This window comes from Myotis nattereri (genome assembly GCF_964212035.1).
Source record: "Myotis nattereri genome assembly, chromosome: 1".
NCBI lineage: Eukaryota > Metazoa > Chordata > Mammalia > Chiroptera > Vespertilionidae > Myotis > Myotis nattereri.
The window spans coordinates 25,113,972-25,137,445 of NC_138075.1; the positions used below are offsets into that span (position 1 = coordinate 25,113,972).

Below are 23,474 nucleotides of genomic sequence, written 5' to 3' on the forward strand. Positions count from 1 at the left end.
CCCCTGCTTCATGCTGTGACTGTTCATGGCTTTTTTAAAAACCTTCCTGGCATCTCGGGAAGGAGCTGGGTCTGGGGACAGCCTGCGCTGCCTTGGCACTGGCAGGAACGCGCTTTGAAGGCAGAGGTGCACTCATTTTTTTCATCTGTATCCCAAGTGCCCAGAACATAGGCTTGGCACATAGTAGGTGGACAGTAAAGACTTGTTAAAGGAATGAAGGGAAGAAAGGTGTCCATTGTTTGATCTCAGGCTTGAAGATCACGGCTTAGCTCTCATCATCGCGTTTTGCAGATGAGGGAGACGGAGCCAGAGAGGAGCAGCCTGCAGCAGCTGACCTGGCCTTCCCATCCCGTGTCCAGCCTGGCCCGTGGGGCCTGTCCCAGCGTTGCATCTTGCCTCTCTTTGGTAGGAACTACAACTGTGCTCCGCGGGAGAAAATACATCAAACAGGGATCCCAAGGTCTGGGTTCAAGTTCAGACCCCTCCATGCACTGGCTGTGTGGCTTTGGGCAGTTACCTAACCTCTCTGGCTTTGATTCTTCATTTGTAAAATGCAGCATGCAGCTGCTCTGCTCACTTCACAGGGTTGTTCTGAGAGTCACGTGGATGGTGGAGCTGAGGGCGCAGCACATGCGAGGAGGCACTGGGATGCCCTCTCTGTGCTGCACTGCTGGGTGACTGAGGGTGCCCAGCACCGAGGGTGCACTGGTTGAGGGAGATCCCTGCCCAGCTGGAAGGGTGTGTGCTGTCTGGCCCAGAATGGGAACGTGTTCTGCGTTGGAGTCTTTTCCAAGTCCGCTGTGTTCCACGCTGAGGAGAGGAAGGAACACAGCCTGGCGTCTGGCTATGGGATTGACTCACCTGGAACAGAACCACGGCTTGCACTAGCTCACACCTTGCTTCCCAGAGCTCAGCCCTTTGGCATCTATTGCCTGGGGCACATAGATAAACTGGGTGAGACTTCCCTGCTTTTACTAACACCGTAGTGTGCTAGGCAATGCCCACCCGGCTGAGTCTTTTCTTCTTTTTAAAAAATATATACTTTATTGATTTCAGAGAGGAAGGGAGAGAGATAGATAGAAACATCAATGATGAGAGAGAATCATTGATTGGCTGCCTCCTGCACACCCCCTACTGAGGGGGATCGAGCCCGCAACCCAGGCAAGTGCCCTTGGCTGGAATCGAACCTGGGACCCTTTAGTTCGCAGGCGATGCTCTGTCCTCTGAGCCAAACTGACCAGGGCTGAGTCTTCTTCTGCCCTTGGCCTCAGCTGGTCCATCTTCTTCTGAGTACTGGGCACCTGGCCTTCATTCTGTTCACTCTGTGGGGATGCCCGCTGCTCAGGGGCCAGGGAACTATGCCCCAATATGTGCCGCCTCTGGATGTGCTGCCAACCAGGATGTAAGTGCATGAGGACAGGGCTTATCTCTATCATGAACCGACCTCACCTAAGCACCAAGCTTGGCTCGTTGGTGCGGCTCCACACTCAGCACTGCAGTAACTACTGTTTCCCCGCGTCTGCCCTCATCCCCCTCAGTTATTGATCCTGGTAAAAGGTGAGCATTATCATGTCACTCTGTTGAAACCTCCAGTGGCCTCCGATCGCAGTCAGAGCAGAAGCCAGCTTTCTCACAGGGACCTCACCACCCTTCAGGGCGCCCCTAACTCTGACCTGGGCGCCTCTTCCACTGGCTCACCGTGCTCCAGGCAGATGAGCCTCGGCACTGGTAGCTCCTTGGCCTGGGATGTTTGTTTCAGGTATTTTTTCTCCCCCATAGAATATACCATCTATGAAGCAGGAGTTTTTGTCTCATGTTCACAGCTGTGTCCCTAGCACCTAGAAAAGAGTCTGGTACATAGTAAATGTTTAATAATTATTTGTCAAGGGAAGGAATAGAGCAAGGCATCCTCCATGTGGTTCTGCCATGATTTCCCATCTGCAGGCCAACGCCCATCCTGGAATTGAAGCGGGGCGGGCACTTCCGCCTTCGAGCTCTGCCTCCTCCTCAGCCTCCTCTGTCCTCTGCGGGCTATGGACTCAGCGGACTCAGCCTCTTTGCTTCCATTCTTTCCGGGCCCATGCCCGGGTGGGGTGGAAAGGTGTGCCCCACCGTCTCTCAGGCTCTGAGAGTGTCAGCGGTTGAGGAGTTAGTGGAGAAGTGCGAGGAGAGGGAGACTTTAGTAGACGAAAGGCAGGGAGCTCCTAGTAACTGAGCACGCCCCCTGTGCCCAGCACTCGATAGTTTCCATGATCTTACCTGCCCCACAACAACACCAGGAAGTGGGCTCTGTTCTTCCAGTGCTACGGAGGAGATCAAGGTCACGTGTGTGTTTAGGGCACTAGAGCTCACATTTCACGCCAGAGGGGCCTCTTGCGCTTTCTAGTTATCTGCGTTCTCTTCAGCTATTTCACCACTCAGTCCATCCCCGTCATCCTTCCTTTCCTCCCGTGCTGCTCAGCTGCCCTGGCTTGGTGTGGTGGCCAGCACGCTGGGGAGCTTCCTTTAACAGTGTGGGTGTTTTTCTGTGTCTCAGGGGTGGGGGGATGCTTCTCTGTGGTTCTGGTCTCTGTGTCGGCTTACGAGTGGGTGGGTAGGTACGGCAGGTTGTGGGAGCCAGGGGCCATTTGGGGGAATGATCAGCCCTCCTGTTGTGTGGATATTCTCGGATTCTTAATTTTTTTTTTTTTTTATTGAATTCAGAGAGGAAGGGAGAGGGAGAGAGAGATAGAAACATCACTGATGAGAGAGAATCATCGATCGGCTGCCTCCTGCATGCCCCACACTGGGGATTGAGCCTGCAACCTAGGTATGTGCTCTAGAGGGAATCAAACTGTGACCTCCTGCTTCATAGGTCAAAGAAAGTTCAACCTCTGAGCCATGCTGGCCGGGCTATTCTGGGATTCTCGAACACGTGATAACAAGGGCCTGAAGGGTGCAGTCTGGGTGATGGGTCCTCAATGTGAACCTTATCTATTTTGAGCTTTATGAATCACAAAACAGGGAGTCAGCGGCAGCCAAGAAAATGGCACCCCTGAGGAATGAGCAGATGGATTCCTGGGCCTGCCACCATCGCAGGAAATCAGGTCTTTGGCTCCCCCCAATCTCTTCCCCTGTGGGGTGAGATAACAATATCCTCCCCTCCCCCCGTGAGCCTGATGGGGATACATGAAGGAATGATTCTTAAGCTCCTTGCTTCTTGGTGTACCTTGATGTATAATAAACCCAAGGAAATATGATGAGTTTAACTCCTCGAAATAATAAGCACCCAGAGAGAAACCTGCACATTTGTATTTTTAAAGAAAAACTAGAGGCGGGTTAAAATAAAAATCTGAGCGCTCATGATGTAGCAGGAGGATTGTCTGCCGTTGTCTGTGGGATTTCTCCCTCCCTTTTGCACCATAACTCTACCTCCGGGCCCCTGCCTCGCAGAGAGCTCGTGATGGATGGACGGATGGATGTGCCTTGTCGGGTGTTTCACTGCAATTTCCCTCGGGGCAGTCTGTCTGTTGGCGGAGCACAGCCTCCCGAAAGATGGTATCTCTTGCAAACTCGACAGCTAACAGACAGCTCCTCTCTTTGTATATTTCCCCAAAGAAGAACTGTCTTAATCTGTTTTTTTATGTGGCATATTTTATTATAATCCATATATGACTTGCAGGTTTTCAGTCCTCCATCCTGAGCCAAAAACAAAACAAAACACAACACAACAATGCGTGAAGAGTCAGAGGCTCCGTGAGCCTGTGACATCCAGGCGTGTGCATTTTTAAATGACCTGGGATTTAATTACTCACTGTGCTCCCATGTTGTACTTTCGGGCTCATCTTGCCTGCATCCTGTTAATGAGCTCAGTGGCTCCAACAGCCCCGTGGAAGCTTTGCTTTTGGTGTGTTGGGTGGTAGGCTTGGGGCACCTGTGTCCAAAGCCTGTGGCTTTGATCTCCATCCAAGAGGGTGCTGCCCTGTCCACCCTGTCCACAGCCCTGGGGAGAAGCCGGCCATTGCTCTTCACTCGTGGTTTTCTTTATTTCTTTGCCTTTATTTGTGATTTTCTATTCTTCCTTCTTCTTCTTCTTCTTTTTTTAAGACTTTCTGTGCTTCAATCCTTGTTTGTCTAAGAGGTTTTTTCTTATTTGGAAACCGATTTGCTTCGGTTTGCACAGAAGCTGTCTCTGGTGTGATGGATCGTGCTGGAAGTCACCCAAGGAGTATCTCTGTTCCCAATTAGAAGTGGAGGCAGAGCTGCGTACGGGGGCCCAGGGAGGCGGCTGGCTTGGGTGACAGCTGCTGCTGCTCTGGAGAGAGTAACGATCCGTGGGTTTATATACATGTGTATAAAATCAGGCTAATTTAAAGATGAATTATGTGTGTGTTTTGGACCATTTTCTTTCATTGTTAAAGGTTTGATGGCTCCTATCAGGTTATGTGGTCCCTAAATTTGTGTGAGATTCAAATTGAGTACACTTTTAAAGAATGACTAAATCCTACATCTAGATGAGATGTATTCGGATAAAACAGAATCAATGAAATCCCTCAGGGATTTCAACAGGGCGCATGTCTGGACACACATTGTGCAAAAGCTTGGATCTATTAGCTTCTTTCCCCTTCAGTCTGGACCTTCTGTGGTCAGGGCCAGAGAATGTACCCTGTGCTGGTTTGCTGGGAGGCCCTGGTCAGCATGTTACTCTGACCTTGCGAGCCTTACCCACAGTGCTTTGAAACCAGAGTTTGCCAGAGGTCAGCTAGAATGCTGTCTTAGAATGGCAGTTGGCCAAGTATTAAGCAGGCACCATTAAGAACCATATTTAATGTTTTTCCTGTTTTTTGAAAGCAAATCATAGCAAACATTACTTTTAATGGCTACCAACCTGCCCTAATATGATAGCCACTAGCAGTCAGCCATGGGCAAACTACGGCCCGCGGGCCGGATCTGGCCCGTTTGAAATGAATAAAACTATTGAAAAAAAAGACCGTACCCTTTGATGTAATGATGTTTACTTTGAATTTATATTAGTTCACACAAACACTCCATCCATACTTTTGTTCCGGCCCTCTGGTCCAGTTTAAGAACCCACTGTGGCCCTCGAGTCAAAAAGTTTGCCCACCCCTGCACTAGCTACATGTGCCTAGTGAATACTAGAAATGTGGCTAATGTGAATTGAGATGTGCTATATGTATAAAACACACCAGATTTTGAACACTTAATGCAAATAAAAGAATTCGAAATATTGCATTAATATTTTTATATTGATTACATGTTGAAATGATAATATTTGTATATACTAGTATTCAGTTAGGGAAAAATATTAAAATTAATTGCATCTGTTGTTCTTTACTGTTTTTTAAAAAATTATTGATTTCAGAGGAAGGGGGAGAGAGAGAGAGAGAAACATCAATGATGAGAAAAAAATCATTGATCAGCTGCTTCCTGCATAATGTCTCCCCCCCTCCCCCCCACTGGGAATTGAACTGTGACCTTCTGGTTAATAAATCGATGTCCAGCCACTGAGCCATGCTGGCTGGGATGTGCTTTACTTTTTATTTATTTATTTATAAATCTTTATTGTTGAGATTATTACAGATGTCCCTCTTTTTCCCCCCCATTTCCCCTCTCCACCCCGTTCCTGCCCCATCCCAGGCCTTAACCGCCCTATTGTCTGTGTCCATAGGTAATGCATAGCTATAATAATAAAAGCATAATATGCTAATTAGACTGGACAACCGAATGACCTTCTGGACGTCATTCCAGACATCCTTCCTGATGAAGCCGTGGTGGTGGAGGCCGAGGCAGAGGTGGTTAGGGGCGATCAGGCAGGCAGGCGAGCAGTTAGGGGTGGTCAGACAGGCAGGTGAGTGGTTAGGGGTGATCAGGCAGGCAAGCTGTTAGTAGCCAGCGGTTCTTGATTGAGAGAGGGATGTCTGACTGCCGGTTTAGGCCCGATCCCACAGGGGTCGGACATCCCTCAAGGGGTCCCAGATTGTGAGAGGGTGCAGGCCAGGCTGAGGGGACCCCCTCCCCCCATGTACGAATTTCGTGCACCGAACCTCTAGTATGCATATAAGGTCTTTGTTTAATCTCTTCCTGCCCCTCCACCCCCTTCCTTCTGAGAATCATCAATCTGTTCCATTTTCATGCCTCTGATTCTCTTCACCAGTTTATTCTGTTCATTAGATTTCTTATTCTTTTATTTTGATTTTTAGATCTGATTGTTGATAGGTATGTATTTGTTGCCATTTTATTGTTCATATTTTTGATCTTTTTCTTCTTCTTCCTCTTCTTAAAGAATACCCTTCAACATTTCATATAATACTGGTTTGGTGCTGATGAACTCCTTTAGCTTTTTCTTCTCTGTCAAACTCTATCTGACCTTAAATTCTAAATGATAGCTTTGCTGGGTAGAGTAATCTTGGTTGTAGGTCCTTGCTATTCATCACTTTGAATATTTCTTGCCACTCCCTTCTGGCCTGCATAGTTTCTGTTGAGAAATCATCTGACAGTGGTATGGGCATTCCCTTGTAGGTAACTAACTTCTTTTCTCTTGCTGCTTTTAAGATTCTCTCTATCTTTAGCCCGTGGCATTTTAATTATGATGTGTCTTGGTGTGGTCATCTTTGGGTTCCTCTTGTTTGGGATTCTGTGCTTCCTGGACAGAGTAAGTCTATTTCTTTCACCAGGTAGGGGAAGTTTTCTGTCATTATTTCTTCAAATAGGTTTTCAATATCTTGCTCTCTGTCTCTTCTTCTGGTACCCCCATAATGAGAATGTTTATATGGTTGAAGTTGTCCCAGAGGCTCCTTACACTGTCCTCATATTTTTGGATTCTTTTTTCTTTTTGCTCTTCTGGTTGGGTATTTTTTGCTTCTTTATATTTCAAATGGTTGATTTGATTCTCAGAATGCTCTACTCTACTGTTGAATCCCTGTATATTAATCTTTATTTCAGACAGTGTATGCTTAATTTCTGACTGGTCCTTTTCCATTTTTTTTGGAGGTTTCTAGAAGATTCTTGAGCAACCTTATAACCATGGTTTTGAACTCTATATCCAGTAGTTTGCTTTATTCCATTTCTTTCATTGGTGACATGTTTCTTTGTCTCCACATATTGGCTGCTTCCCTATGTTTGTTTCTATGCATTGGGTTTAGCTGCTATGTATTCTTGAGTTGGTAGAGTGTCTTTGTGTAGTAGGTATTCTACAGGGCCCAGTGGCTCACCCTCCCCAATCACCTGAGGTGGACACTCTAGGTACATCCCTTTGTGGGCTGTGTGCACAGTCTTGTAGTTGAGACTTGATTGCTGTTGTGTCACTGGAAGGAATTGGTCTCCAGCCCAATTGTCTGTGAGGACCAGCTGCGACTACAGTGGGAGAGCTGCTGTGCAGGAGACACCCCTATGGAGCAGGACTTGCTTCAGTGGGGCTTTGGTGCTCACTGAGTCTGCCCCTAGAGTGTGTTGCTTATGGATGTGTAGAGTTGTAATCTGGTATGGTCTGACACTGACCACTGGGTACACTGGCTCTTGGGTGTCCAGGGAGGTGCAAAGCCAGCCTGGGGCTGCCCAGGAGGAGCTACAGAGAGATCTGCAGATTCCTCCTCTTTGTATCCTCTTTGGAAGTGCCCAGATGAGGCCCAGCTATGAAACAAGGCAGGCTGATCCTGGTGCTGAGTCTTGGGCCTTTTACTAATAGGTTTGGGGCTCCCTGACCCAGCTGCAGCTTGTTTGAGAGACTTATAACCTGAGCAAGGACAGGCCATTCATATGCAAAAGCTGCTGCATCCAGCTTGGGTGGGGTTGTAAATTGGATGAGGCGGGTCTTAGGAAATCACTAGGGTGGAGCAAACAGAAATGGCTGCCAGTCAGCCCTGCTTCCAGGGAGGTTCTAGCATAGGAACAATGATCCCTGCGAGCACCTCCATCTGGGAAAAAGCTGCCCTGAATTCCTGCCCTGATGCCAGTCAATCCAGTTCCTCCTCATATATATTTCTGCTCTCCAAAGCCTCGCCCTGGTGCTGGAGCTCAGAGGACACAGGACCTTGTAAATTTATTTTGTGGTGCCGGCCTTTTAAGAGGAACAGCTGGGTCTCCAGCAGCCTCTGTGTCACTGAGCTCCAATTTGCACTTTTTTTTTTTTTAAATATATTTTTTTGTTTTTTTACAGAGATGAAGGGAGAGAGATAGAGAGTTAGAAACATCGATCAGCCGCCTCCTGCACATCTCCTACTGGGGATGTGCCCGCAACCCAGGTACATGCCCTTGACCGGAATCGAACCTGGGACCTTTCAGTCCGCAGGCCGACACTCTATCCACTGAGCCAAACCGGTTTCGGCTGCACTGGTTTTTACATCCTGTAATTCTTACTGCTTTTAGGGACTTTTTTTCCCAGCTCTGGGACCCTGGGCTGGGGGTCTGGTGTGGGGCTGGGATTACTTGGTCCTCCAGGCCGCCTCTACAGAGATGATATCCCTTCTGATTAAAAAAGTGGCACATGTGGGGGCCGGAATAGCCCACCAGCCTGTTTCGTGCCTCCGTACTTCCTATCAGTGTCAGTGTGCTTTCTTCTTTACTTTAGTTGTAGGACTTCCATTCAGCCAGCTTTCCAGCGGTTCTGGATGATGGTTGTTCTGTATTTTAGTTGTAATTTTGATGTGGTTGTGGGAGGCAGCCAGTACAGACATTTACCTATGCCGCCATCTTCAAATCTCCACTCTTTACTTTTTAAAATGTGGCTACTAGAAAGTTTAAATGATGTAAGTGGCTTGCCTTATGTTTCTATTGGATAGTGCTGCTGTACCATTAAAATCATTATTATTCAAACTTTTGTAATAATAATATGTTGCATTTAGAGGGCACTTAGAACATCCCAGGCTCTTTACATGTATGATCTAATTTTGAATCTTAAATTTTGAATCGAAAAACCAGCACAAGAATTGATACGTCTCAGTTTCCACTCTGTTTCTCACACTAGTTTTGTGTGTGGATCTTTTCAGTTTCTATATGTGGTGTATTAACTTGTTAATTCTCACACCAACACTGTGAAATAGTATGACCATAACCACTCAACACAAAAGGAAATGGAAACTCTAAGGTTTACGTAACTAGCCAATATATGGCAAGGCTAGGGTTTGACTCCAGGGCTGCCTGAAAGAACTTCTAGGAGCCAGTGAAATATCTTGACAGTCAGGCAAGAATGATGCCACTGTATTTCTCTGTGACCCTGGGAAAGTCTCCGTAGTCTCTCTGTGTCCACTTTCCTCATTAAGGGGTTGGACTTCAGATGCTATTGGAGGTTCCTTCTAGCTCATTTCATTGTTGCCATTTTGGTTTTCTTTCCCCTCTTGATTCTTCTGCTGTGCCCATCTGGTAAAGGACTAGAAGACCAAGGGAATAGATTGAATTATAGGAAAGCAGGATGGAGGAATACTTAGCATGGGAGTGAGAGGGAGAAGGAGGAGGAGGAAGTTCAGTTGATGAGAAATTCTATATGAGTTCAGTACTGTGGTGACAGAGTGAACGCCACATGGGGATGTTCAGCTAGAACAGCCCAGAGCCATGACACAAACCTGCCCTCCACCTCAGCAGAGATCTGCCTTTTATCTCAAAGTAGGAAAACTATGGAGAGAGCCTAGGAATGCAGTGGAAATGTGGAAAGGTTTGGAGAAAGACTTTTCAAGAGAGGCAAGGCGCAGTCTGTACAATTAGATTAGGTGAATGGGTTCTGGAGGTAGATTGGGGTCAAGGCGGACTTTATCCCTTAGCAATTGTGTGATATTAAGCAAGTTCTACACCTCCCTAAGCTGCAGTGTCTGCATCTATAAAATGGGATCACTGTACTTTCCTCTTGGGTGGTGGTGGGGATTAAGTAGCAATGACAGCTGCTGCATTTTGAATGTTTAATGTGTGCCAAGCACCCTGCATATACACACAGATATCAACACCCACTAGGGTCATTAGGACTCAGCCTGGGCCTGCAAACTACTAATAAGGATGCATTAAGTGGAGCTCTTGTCATGATCTTAACGGCCTCTAGAAAAGATTTGGTTGCATTCTTGCCCTACTGTATTACTTTATTTTATTATTTAAAAAATATTTTTATTGATTTCAGACAGGATGGGAGAGGGTGAGAGATAGAAACATCAATGATGAGAATCATCTATTGGTTGCCTCCTGCACAACCCCCACGGGGATCAAGCATGCAACTTGGGGCATGCGCCCTGACCGGGAATCGAACTGTGACTTCCTGGTTCATAGGTTGACACTCAACTACTGAGCCACGCCAGTTGGGCCTACTGTGTTACTTTAGATGAAGTTACTTCTCTGAGCCTCTCAAGTGACTCATTTATAAAGTGAGATGATTAAAACAGATGATCTGTAAGGTTTTTTTTCAGCTCAAAATGTACAATTCTGGAAGTAAGGTTTATTTAGTGTTGAGAAGACTAAGGGGATACTAAAATATGAACTTCAAATATAGATATGAATGATTATTGTAAGTTTGAGGGATGGTGAGCAGCTGTTCTCTTTTGACCTTGGATAGGACATGCAACAGCACACTAATTGTTTTAGACCTGGCTTTGGAAGCCTTTTCTGACTTGGGAGGAAGAATAATATGTCATTGGAGCAGGCTCTGAAGTTGTACACTCTGAACTCATTAAAGCAGACAGTTGACTTCTTCTGACACTCAATTTCAGTGTAACTTCACACAGGCCTTCCCTGACCCTGTGATTTAAACAGACCCCCACCTATTCTTCCTTCACATTTCACTCTGTGGGGTTCCTCCAAAGCCCTTATTACAGTTTGTAATGGCATATGTTTATTTTGGATTTAGTGTTCAGTGTCTACTTCTTTAGATTGTAAACTACCTAAAGGCCAGGACTGTCTGTGTTTGGCTCCCCTCCTGTGTACCTAGTTCCAGCACAGCAGTGGTCACATGGCAGTGCCTGGTAAATGTTTGTTGCATGACTAGATGGATGGATGAGTTTCAGAGGTGGTTGATTTGGTGGCATAGCTTCTTGATGGAGTTGGATCCTCTGCTTGCCTTTATTGGTATGAGAAATCCCAGAGACCTTGTCTCACAAGGGACATTAGATACTGTTCCTTCTTCCCACTTTCTTCTGGGGCTGGTCACCATGGATAGGTATTTCTTTCACTTTAATGGGTTGCTTAGCGCCCCCTTCCCTGTGGACTGGTCAGCCTGCATCTGGTTTTGGCGGAGGAGTAGAAGGGGTAGGTAGAGTCCCATTTGAGTCAGAACAGAGCCCAGGGAAGTGGGGCTTGATCTTGCTGGTTATTCCCATTTGCTCCCCCAGATCCACTCTGTGCCCCTTTTTACACCATCCTGGGCTCCAGGAAGTTGACCTCCGTGGACTGAATCAGCACGGATCCCTTGGTCTCTGGCTTCTGGTTGAGGCTGGCCGGTGGGAGGGCAGGGCAGGAAGATGAGGACGGAAGGAGAGTGAGGCTGGGCTGTGTGTCCCCCTGCCTCGGTGCTGTGAACCTCTGACCTGCGGGCTCAGCAGAGAGGGAGGCTCCTCTGCTGCAAGCACAGCTCCTGCCCTGGAGCTCTGCTGTGGCGCCCCCTCCAGGTTCTTACACACACTTCCCTCTGTCCCTCCAGGAATAGCCGTGATAATGACTCCCCACTGTTAGCTCTCCTGGGCTGTTTCACCATTCCCTTTTGTTCCCTTCTTCTGCCCACACCTCTGTGAAGAGCCCCTACACTAATCTCTCAACCCCCCATACATTTCCTCTGACTGTTTTCTAGGGCACCATTCCCTCATATTCTTGCACCCATTTTATCTGATACAGAGTAGGGACCTCACATCTGATTGTCAGGGTGGGCATGAGGTACAGGATCATTTGTACCTGAGGTTTCCGTTTTTAATGAAACAACAAAAAAACAAACCTTCCTTTGAGTTAGCAGTTTGGGGGACATACTGAGGAAGGGATTCAGCTCTTTCTGGTCTCTTTCCTGGGCAGGGCCGGCTCTGGCTGCCACTGCTCAGCTGGCCCCCTGACCTCCAGCCCCAGGTAGCTGGTCAAACTCCTGATGTCTTCAGAAAAACCGCCCTGGTGTGCGGAGCTGCGGATCTGGGCCTGTTCGGCATCTGTGCTTGCTCTTTCTCTCCCTTGGCTTTGCAGGCCTTCGCTTCCCTGGTGAGTTGTTAAGAACAGCCTCTGAGGTTGAAATAGCTTTTCGTGGAGCAGACCTGAGCTGGCAGCCAGCGTGGCTGAGGGGAGGTCACCGAGCTGCCGAACGAGAGGTGGGCTGGAGGGAGAGAATAGGAAGACGTGAGGCTGGCATTGATGCACCGCGTTAGAGTTTTCAAAGAACTTAAATGCAAAGGAGCACGCTTTTGCCCCACAAAATGGCCAGGTGGGGTGCTTGGCACTGCTGTCCTCACTTTGTAGATGCAGGAAAGGTCTCTGGGGTCCTTGAGTGCTTTGCCCAAAGTCCCAGGGCTGGAGAGTGGCAGAAGCTGGACTGAGACCTAGGCTGTCTGATCCCACATCCAACCGGCGCCCTTTCTGCTCTACCTCTGCCGTCTCTGAGGGTGCAGGCAGGGTTGGAATCGACCTCAGGGACTGTGAGCTGAACCCAGAAAAGCTGGACCCAACTGCAGTGTCCTGCTCCACTTGAAGGAGAGAGCACAGGCGGCCTCGAGCCTTAGCCAGGAGCTCTGGTTCCTGCGTGCCCTCAAGGGCCATCTCCTGCCCCTCCTGCCCCTCCTGTCCCTCCTGCTTCTAGTGGCCTGACCCTGCTTTTCTGTTGTTGTGTTTCAGAAGTGGAGCTGCCCCTGAAGAAGGACGGGTTCACCTCAGAGAGCACCACGCTAGAAGCCTTGCTCCGAGGCGAGGGGGTTGAGAAGAAGGTGGACACCAGAGAGGAGGAGAGCATCCAGGAGATACAGGTATTTCTGTGTCCACTGGGGGAGGAGGGCGCCCCCAGAGCATCACTGGGGACTCTAGTACCGGCTTGGGTCCTTCTCTCAAGGGCCAGGGCTGCATCTCAAGTTCCCTCGTGGCACGTTCTTTTCTGATTTAACATGTCTCCGGGAAGAAGGCATTGTTCCTCTCAAATGCGTTTGTACTCAAAATTTATCTTGGGGGCCTGTTGTATGACAGGCATGGCACTACGTCCTGCGGGCACTGTGGTGAGCAAAACAAGTGCCCCCCCACCCCACCCCCGCTCCAAGCAAACAGTTCATAGTCCAGGCTCAAAACCTCTGTGTTGTCTGCATTGGCTGGTGCCAAGTGAGTCCCTGCCTCACCCGGCCCGCCTCACACCCCTTCCCCAGCTATAGTTCCCTCAGTTCTTCCTCAGCACCTCCCACATTTCCCTCAAGGCCAGTGTAGGAGTCACCCTCCCGGCAACCTCCAATTCACCAGGAATCCCGTGACTGTGCCCGCAACATAGACCCGGGGCATATAGCCCCTTCCTGCCACATCCACTGCTACTCCCCTGGGCTCCCATCTCCTATCTGACCTGCGTGACTCCTTTCTAAATGGTCCCCTGCTGATTTTAACATCTAAGTCGGATCCTGTCATTCCTGTGCTCAAGGCCCTTCAAGGGCTCCTGTTCAACCAGAGCAAGTCAAGGCCCTCTACCTCTCTCTTCCCCGTTCCCTTTCTCACTCTGCTCCAGGCGCCTGCCTGGCCTCTTTGTGCTGCTAAGGAGCACCCTGGGCACACCCTGCCTCTGGCTTCGCTCTGGTGTTTCCTCTGCTGGAGAGTCCTTTCCCCAGCTGTTGTCTCTCTCCCTCACCTTCCTCAAGTGTTTGCTTCCATCTCCCCTTTTCTCTGAGGTGCATGTCGCCTGACCACTACCCCTGTATGGAATACCACGCCCTGTGCCCTGCGCCCCCCCGCAGCACTCCCCGTATTCTCCTCTTCTGCTCTTCTTTTCCTCCCCCCACAGCTCTTACCACTGTCTAGTGCTTTGTTTGTTTTCTGTTTTCCTCCAAAAGAATGTCAGCTCCTCAAGAGCAGGAGTCTTTGTCTGTCTTGCTCATAATATATCTCAACACCTAGACAATGCCGGGCACACACGAAATATTCAATGAGTGGTGCCTGAGTGGACGGATCCCTCCGAGTCCCACCCCCAGTCCTTTGCCTCTCCAGCACGGCCTGCTTTCTTAGCCGATCTTTCATCCTGAAACAGTTCCTCTTGTGCCACCCCGTTGCTGAAAATCAGTGAAAACACTTTTGTTTCCTACTAAATAAATCCAGAAGGACGAGTGTGTCCTTCTGGGGCCTCTTCTCTCTGCTCCAAACCTGGATTGCAGGCTTATTTCCCACCACGCCTGTCCTCCCTCTGCTCTTCGGCCTTCTTCCCTCTGTGCCTGGGGTCTGCTGTGTCCTTTACCCGCTGTGCCTTTCTTCCTTCTCCACGTGCACCAGTCCCACCCATCGTTTAGGCTCGGCTCCAATGCCACCTTCCCCACGAAGCCTTTCGTCATCTCCCCACAGCTGGACAGTCTCTTCTTGCCTCTGGCATTTAGGGTATCTAGTACTGTTTTTTTGCTATTCATGTATTACCCTCCATTTTTGGACTTTCAGATCTTTGAAGTCAGCATCGGTCACATCTGTATTGCCCATTCGAGTATTTTTTGCTCATTTGGTGTAATGTGTCTGAATCAGTGAGTGGGGCAGAACCATTGCCCAGAAGCCTTGATGCTCTAGGGCAGTGGTTCTCAACCTTCCTAACGCCGCGACCCTTAATACAGCTCCTCATGTTGTGGTGACCCCCAACCATAAAATTATTATTATTTTTTTAATATATTTTATTGATTTTTTACAGAGAGGAAGGGAGAGAGATAGAGAGCCAGAAACATGATGAGAGAGAAACATCGATCAGCCGCCTCCTGCACACCTCCTACTGGGGATATGCCCGCAACCAAGGCACATGCCCTTGACCGGAATTGAACCTGGGACCTTTCAGTCCGCAAGCTGACGCTCTATCCACCGAGCCAAACCGGTTACGGCCATAAAATTATTTTTGTTGCTATGTCATAACTGTAATTTTGCTACTGTTATAAATCGTAATGTAAATATCTGATATGCAGGATGTATTTTCATTGTTCGCGACCCACAGGTTGAGAACTGCTGCTAGTGTCTGTGGCCCTTGCCCTTTACAGCTGGTGGTGGGTTTGAGTTCTCAGGCAGCACTGGGCCAACCTATGGCATGTTACTGTGGACTCATCATCATCATCACCATCATCCCTAATGTAAACCAAATGCGATTGTGTACAGAGCATTGGGCTACCATCTACTGTGCTAGAAGCTGAAACCAGGACCATAAGCCAAGGAAATGTACATGTTTTTATTGGCTTAGGGACAGTTTTGTTAGTATTTTTCATTCATTCATTCAACCAAAGTTTATTGAGTGCCTCCTCTGAGCAGGCACTGTGCTAGGTTCCAGGGAAAGAGATAAACCACCATGAGAGACCTTGTATTCTGGTGTGACATGCAGACAGAAAGCAAGTAAACCAAGAGAATAGTTGCCTTTCAGGACCAGTGCTATGAAAAGAACAGAATATGAAGATGCAGTTGTAAGAGAACAGACGTTATAGGGAGTGTCGTAAGGGAGATGGGCATTTAGCCTCAGTCCTAAGGGATGAGAAGGAGCCAGCAAAATGAGGTGTTAGGCACGAGCTTTCTGGGCAGAGGAACAGCTTGGGTGAAGGCACAGGTAGATCTCAGCTGGTGTTGAAAGAACAGAGGGCCTGTGCGGCGGGAGCACAGAGCCAGGGAGACAAGGCCTGGGATGGTTGGAGGGGTGAGTGGGCCGGACCACTCCAGCCTCCCAGGACAGAGGAGAAGAGGCTCTTGGTTTCGTGAGAAATGAAAAAGGAAGTCATATGGAGGATTTCAATCAGGGCGATGAATTTGTGTTTCATTAAGATCCCTCTGGCCCCCACATGGAGGGGAGACTGCCCATGGGGCCAACATTGGAAGGAGGGGAGTCAGGAGATTTCTACAGTGTTCCACACCAGAGATCATGGAATATTTACTTTGTAATTTTTTTGTTAATCCTCACCCGGAGATACTGTTTTCATTGATTTTTAGAGAGTTGAAGGGTGGGGCGGGGGGCGGGGGGGGGAGGGTGGCGGGGAGATTGATTGGTTGTCTCCCTTGTGTGCCTCCCGCCCGGGGATCGAACCTGCAACCCAGGGATATGTCCTTGACTGGGAATCGAACCTGAGAAACAGCGGTCTGTGAGCTAATATTCTGTCTGCTGAGCCACACTGGCCAGGGCTGATAATGGAATCTTTAAGAATTTCTTCTCTAAAAAACACAACCACATATCATTGTGATCATCACTGTAAAGACTGTTTAGAGCAGTGGTTCTCAACCTGTGGGTCATGACCCCTTTGGGGGTTGAACGACCCTTTCACAGGGGTCGCCTAAGACCATCGGAAAACACATATATAATTACATAGTTTTTGTGATTAATCACTATGCTTTAATTTTGTTCAATTTGTAACAATGAAATTGGGGGTCACCACCACATGAGGAACTGTATGAAAGGGTTGCGGCATTAGGAAGTTTGAGAACCACTGGTTTAGAGTAACAGGGAGAAAGTTATTTTGAAATGTGTTCATTTCCCAGATAATGTCCTTGGATCGGGAGATCAGCTGCATTTCTAGTTGGACACAGCTGTCCTTCACTCCCAATACAGGATACCCCCTTCCTCCCTCACCCTGAATATGGCCTTTGTTTGTTAGGAACTCTTGCCTCCTCCCGAGTTATGGAGAGTGGCTTCTGGTCTCAGGGCCTTGGTGCAGGAAATGCAAACACACAGGGCGGGTGCTGTCACATCTGAGGCCTGGCTCACACACAGGAGGTGCTAGACACACAGGGAAGGAAGCTGATGGGAAGAGGGAGGGATGGAGCCTGGGGAGAAGTCAGTTTACTGCTGGACATTGAGGCCGCGTAGCACTTCTGGAGGCTAGCTCAGCTGTCTTCACCAGTCTTTCACTTTCCAACCTAGAATCCATGTCACAGATAATAAATATCTTCATAATAAAAAATGAGAGGAGTCAAAATTGTGCTTAGGTGCTAGAGGCAATGACCTTTAAATTCGAGGCACTTAGAACTTACAATGATTAAATGACTTGAAGACTCAGAAAGTTTCCCAGATGGCTGTATGAACAGTAAGAACAGTCGGAATAACTACATCTTTTACTGAAGACTGCAGAGCATTTGACTAGTCCTTGTCTTGCTTGGCTTTCGCTCACATTCCCACTTTCCGCTCAAAGGCTAAGATGCAGGGAGGCTAGGAGGCTTGCCCTGGGCCTGCACCAGCGTCGCCTAGCTCAGGCCAGAGCTCATGGCCAGCAGACGCTGCTCCTCAGTTAGATGGCTAAGGTTGGCCCAGAGACTCCTCCGTGCTGTCAGCTGATGACTTCCTGGGTAAACCGAGCAGAGAAGCCAGAGAAGAATTGACTAGACTGGTTTTGAGTTCTTTGGGAGGGTTTGGTAATTCGCAGTATCCTGACCCCTGTGATTGGAAGGGAATTCTCTGACAAGGAGGCAGTGGGAGAAGGTCACTGGTGACTTAATTCCTGGGCTTCCTGCTTTGAGGGCAGGCCAAAGGCATTGTCCAGGAGGCCGCTTGGACAGTGATGGTGATACCAGATGTTGGTGTGGTAGGTGCTGCTTTTTAAGCCTTTTCATAGCTGTGTGATTGTCACACCGTCACCACACAGTGGATGCTGTTTGTTATCCTTTATAACACGGTGGCCACCACTTTGGTAGCCTCATTTGATGCCAGTCTCTTCCCGAGTCACTGAATTCTGGTCATGCACATGGGCCTCTTTTCTGCTCCCTGGACAAGTCATGCTTCCTTGCCTCAGGGAGTTTGCGCATGCTGTTCCGCTGCCTGGAATACTTCCCTCTCTCCCTTCTCCCTACCTCATTCCAACACTAGTCTTTCTTTTCGTTATAGCTCAACTTGCTTAGGTCACTTTCCCAGGGAAGTCCTACCTGACCCTCAGATTAGTTAGCTTTCCTTCTGACACCCTCTAGTAGCCGCTGGAACATGCTTGTCACTGTTCTTTATAGGAGTTGCAGTGACATGGTTATATATGTTGTGTAAATCTGTCCTCCCTTCACTAGACTCTCAAAATCCGTGTGGAGCCAGGACTGTAGCCGCTTTCTGGCTTGTCTAGCAGAGCACCTGCTATGTAGTCAGCACCATTGTTGAATGAGGGAGTGAGTTTCTGGTTTATAATTAGGAAAACACGCATGAGGAGAGGATGACTCACCCTCGGTCACACTGTGAGTCTGTACAGGAGCCCAGGGTCCCTGTCATGGGGTCCAGTGAGCTCCGTGCTCTTCCCTCTTATCCACTCCCACTCTGGCGGCTGGGTCCTCGGCCACAACCTGTCTTTCCCTTATACCTAGAGATATAAACCTCCCCACACCTCCCTCAAACGGAAGGAAGTGCTCAGGTTCCCTCAGGAAGGGTATGCCACAGGACACCTTGGGAGCTTCAGACACAGGGCTGAGAAACAGATGGGAAACTCTGAGCTGATGAGGCTGACCTTGCTTTGGTCATGGATTTTTTTTTTTTTTATACCCTGACTGGAATCTACCTGTGACCTTCTGGTGCATAGGTTGAACTAAAGCACTGAGACACACTGGCTAGGCTGTCCTGCTGTTTTGCTGAAATCATTTATTCTAACATTTTTTTAGTGGAAGCTTTAGGGTTTTTACATATAAGCTTATGTTATCTGCTAAAAAAAACAGATAATTTACTCCTTCCTTTGTGATTTGGATTCTCTTTTTTTCCTTGCCTAATTGCTCTGTTTAGGACTCCTAGCACCATGTTGAATAGAAATGGCAAGAGTGGGCACCCTTGCCTTATTCTTGATCCTAGAGGAAAAGATTTCAGTTTTTAACCACTGAGTATGATGTAAGGTGTGGGCTATTTATATACAGCCTTTTTAAAAAATATATTTTATTGATTTTTTTACAGAGAGGAAGGGAGAGGGATAGAGTTAGAAACATCGATGAGTGAGAAACATCGATCAGCTGCCTCCTGCACACCCCCTATTGGGGATGTGCCTGGTCATGGATTTTCTGTATGGTATTGAGCAGTCAAATCTGTTTTCAGTTTGTTTGTTTGTTTATTTATTTATTTATTTTTAATCCTCACTCTAGGACATGTTTTCTATTGATTTTAAAGAGAGGGAGAGGGAGAGAGAAACATTAATTGGTTTCCTCCTGTGAGCACCCCAACCAGGGATCAAACACACAACTTAGGTATGTGCCCTGACTGGGATTTGAACCTGCAACCTTTTGGTGTACAGAATGATGCTCCAACCAACGGAGCCATCCAACCAGGGCTAGGCTTAGTTTATTCTCTGCAAAATGGAAATGAGATTCTCTTCTATAACGACAAAGCTGTTAGAGTGAAATTTTTGTCTTTAAGTCCCATGATAAGTAATGTTCTGTAATGAAAATAGATCCATTTTTTTTTCTTAAAAAATAACAATGGGTGATTAAGAACAGCACATTAATGTCAAATTCTGGTCAGATGAACAGGAAGTTACTTGTTTTCATCAAACAGGGCAGGGTTCCAGTGTGGCAGGGAAAGGAGAAACCTATTTTCATATTTAGAAACAAAAGGATAATTACTTAAAGAAAGTAAGTTTTGGCAAACTTGGGTCCACACAGAAAATTGCTCCTACCAGAGTATTTTCTTTCTTTTTTTTATTGTTTAAAGTATTGCATATGTCTCCTTTACCCCCAATTGACCCCCCCTACTCCCACCCATGAGGGCATGCCCCCACCATCCCGTGTCTGTGTCCATTGGTTATGCTAATATACATGCATACAAGTCCTTTGGTTGATCTCTAACCCCTTCTCTCCACTACCTTCTCTATGAGGTTGGACGATCTGTTCAGTGCTACCTTGTCTCTGGATCTATTTTTTGTTCATCAAATTATGTTGATCATTATATCCCACATATGAGTGAGATCATGTGATATTTATCTTTCTCTGACTGGCTTATTTCGCTTAGCATAATGCTCTCCAGGTCCATCCATGCTGTTGCAAGTGGTAAAAGTTCCTTCTTTTTTATAGCAGCATAGTATTCCATTGTGTAGATGTACCAGTTTTTTAATTCACTCATCTGCTGATGGGCATTTAGGATGTTTCCAAATCTTAGCTATTATAAATTGTGCTGCTATGAACATAGGGGTGCATATATCCTTTCTGATTGGTGTTTCTAACTTCTTGGGATATAGTGCTAGAAGTGGGATTATTGGGTCAAATGGGAGTTCCATTTTTAATTTTTTGAGGAAACTCCATACTGTTCTCCACAGTGGCTGCACCAGCCTGCATTCCCACCAGCAGTGCACGAAGGTTCCTTTTTCTTCACATCCTTGCCAGCACTTACCTTTGTTGAGTTGTTGATGATAGCCTTTCTGACAGGTGTGAGATAGTACCTCATTGTTTTGATTTGCATCTCTCAGATGATTAGCGACTTTGAGCATGTTTTCATATATTTCTTGGCCTTCTGTATGTCCTCTTTCGAAAAGTGTCTACTTAGGCCCTCTGCCCATTTTTTGATTGGATTGTTTATCTTTCCTTTGATAAGCTGTATGAGTTCCCTGTAAATTTTGGAGATTAAACCCTTATCTGAAAGAGCATTGGCAAATATGTTCTCCCATGCAGTGGGCTTTCTTGTTGTTTTGTTGATGGTCTCTTTTGCTGTGCAGAAGCTTTTTATTTTGATGTAGTTCCATTTGTTTGTTTTCTCCTTAGTTTCCATTGCCCTATGAGCTGTATCAGTAAAGATATTGCTACGACATATGTCTGATATTTTGTGGCCTATGGAATCTTCTAAGGTTTTTATGGTTTCCCATCTTACATTTAGGTCCTTTAACCATTTTGAGTTTGTTTTTGTGTGTGGTGTAAGTTGGTGATCTAGGTTCATTTTTTTTTTTTTGCATGTATCTGTCCAATTTTCCCAGCACCATTTATTGAAGAGACTGTCGTGACTCCATTGTACGCTCTTGCCTCCTTTGTCAAATATTAATTGATCATAATGGCTCGGGTCTATTTCTGGGTTCTCTGTTCTGTTCCATTGGTCTATATGTCTGTTCTTGTCCAGTACCAGGCAGTTTTGAGAACCGTGGCTTTGTAGTATAGCTTGATATCTGGTATTGTGATCCCTCCAACTTAGTTCTTCTTTCTCAGGATTGCTGTGGCTATTTGGGGTCTTTTTTGCAGAGTATTTTCTTTTCAAAAACACATCTTTGTCAGAAAGAGTTGTAAAAGTTCAGTGTTCTAGGAGGATTTGACTAGAAGGGGCCCAGGGGTTTGAAAGAGAATTGCTATTGCCAAGCGCTCACTCTGGGCAGCATCTTCACTTTGTTAAAACACAGCAAAATGGGGCACCCCCCAAATTACCCTTGATTTGTTTTCTCCTTTGCATTTTATTTCTTAACTCCTCTTTATTTTCTTGTCATTTCAGAGAGTCTTGGAAAATGATGAAAATGTAGAAGAAGGAAATGAAGAAGAGGATTTAGAAGAGGATATTCCCAAGCGAAAGAACAGGACCAGAGGACGGGTAAGCTGGGATGCCAGGAGGGATGAGAAAAATCAGGGAGGTGAGGTCCCACTGTAATGAGAGAGAGAGAGAGAGAGAGAGAGAGAGAGAGAGAGAGAGAGAGAGAGAGAGAACGAACATCCATGGTCTTTCTTGCAGAATTCCTGGAGGGGAAAACACCAGAGGGCTCTGATCCTGGGTGATAGCCTGCAAGAGTTTAGGGCTGGCAAGAGGGAGAAGAGGCAGAGGGTGCCCCGAGGGGAGGGGGATGCTGAGGCTTAGGGGAGGTTGTGGGTGGGAACAGAGGGAGGGTGGAGAACAAGGAAAATGTGATAGTTGTCCCTGTTTCTTGGCCACGAAAGAAGGCTGAAAGTTTCCTGTTCCCCCCCCCCCCCGCCCCAGGGCTGCCCCAGAATGACAGGGTCAGGACACCTGCTTTGGGGTGTGTTTCATTAGGCAGAGACTAGGCCCACAGCTGGTGGTTCCCAAGCAGGTATGGCCTGGGCTTTGGAGGCTGGTGGGATGTGGCAAGAAAACACCAGAAACCTGGGGAAAGGCAGAGGGGAATTCTGTGGTGGAAGGAATAAAAATATGAGAATGGCTTTTAAGGGGAGGGAACCAAACCAAACTTAGGTATTCAGGTTGGTCCTCCAGAGTGCTCATGTTCAAGCCCAAGGGGCCTTTTGTGGTCATCTTCATGGGTCTGCAAGGTCATCTGACAGTAACCAGGTGCAGAGGACCTCTGGGGGTAAACCGCTGCTCTTCATCTAGAGAATGAACTGTTAGTCCTGCCTGGCTCCTTCAGGCTGCAGGCAGGACCCCATGTTTTTCATGGACAAGAGGCTAGTCCTGGGTGCTCCATGGGTTTTGATCTAGTGCTAATTATGGGCATACCTCTCTATATGGTTCCTGTGCCTTAGTATACAGCAGACCCACCAACAAAGCCTTTCAGAATGCAGGTCCCCAGGACCCAACCCCAGAAGTTCTGCTTTGGGAGGTCTGGGATGGGGCCTGGAAAGCCATATCATACTGATAGGTCACTGGTACAAGTGCTCCAGCTCTGCCCACACTGAACTGAATCGCTCCAACCTGTTGACAGAAGCCGGACTTTCTGAGTCTGGGGAGGGCAGCCCTTTGATGCTGCATACCTTATATAGTTGGCATCCCGCTTCAGCTATGATCACCTTTTGACACTCTTGTTATATCTCTTCTTTTCTTTCACTTTTTCTTGGTTTGCATGTTTTATTTTATTTTTTAAAAAAATTCGAGGATATTTTTCCCCATTGCTTTTTAGAGAGAGGAGAAGGGAGGGAAGGAGGGCGAGAGAGAAAGGGAGAAACATCAATGTGAGAGAGACATTGAACTGGCAATCCAGGTATGTGCCCCTGACTGGGAATCGAACCCTCGACCCTTTGGTCTGTGGGCCGACGCTCTAACCACTGAGCACACCGGCCAGGGCTAGCATGTTCTTTTTTTATGTGTGAAATATTTGAAAGCAATTCCTAGACATTTTATCATTTAACTTGCATATACCTCAGTGTATATCTCTAACATATCACTATCATACCCAATAAAAAGAACAACTATTCTAATAACTACTATCAAGTCTCTGATGACTTTTCTCTGCTATACCCTCCCACACACATGTGTTTTTTTTTTCTCCATGCCATTTATTTGTTGAAGAAGTTGGGTGGTTGATCTTGAGGAATTTCTCACATTCTAGAGTTGGCAGACTGATACTATTTAAAGTATTCCTCTGCCCTCTTTATTTCCTGAAAACTGTTGGTTTGATTAGAAAGTTGATTAGATTCAGGATATTTATGTGTATAAATATTTTTTTTGGTGGGGCTAGAATCTTTCCCAGGTGTGATGTGTGCATCTTATTGCATCACATCCGGAGGCGCATGTTGTCTAGGTGTTC

General features: G+C 47.2%; 1 protein-coding gene across 1 annotated transcript in view; it reads left to right on the forward strand.

Moving 5' to 3' along the window:
- DPF3 (double PHD fingers 3) overlaps positions 1 to 23,474 on the forward strand; it is a 210,156-nt gene that overhangs the window by 138,654 nt on the left and 48,028 nt on the right. Inside the window, exons 4-5 of the mRNA XM_081100517.1 lie at positions 12,775 to 12,902; positions 21,479 to 21,574. Of these exons, the coding sequence (XP_080956643.1) occupies positions 12,775 to 12,902; positions 21,479 to 21,574 (224 nt within the window). The remainder of the gene's footprint in view (positions 1 to 12,774; positions 12,903 to 21,478; positions 21,575 to 23,474) is intronic.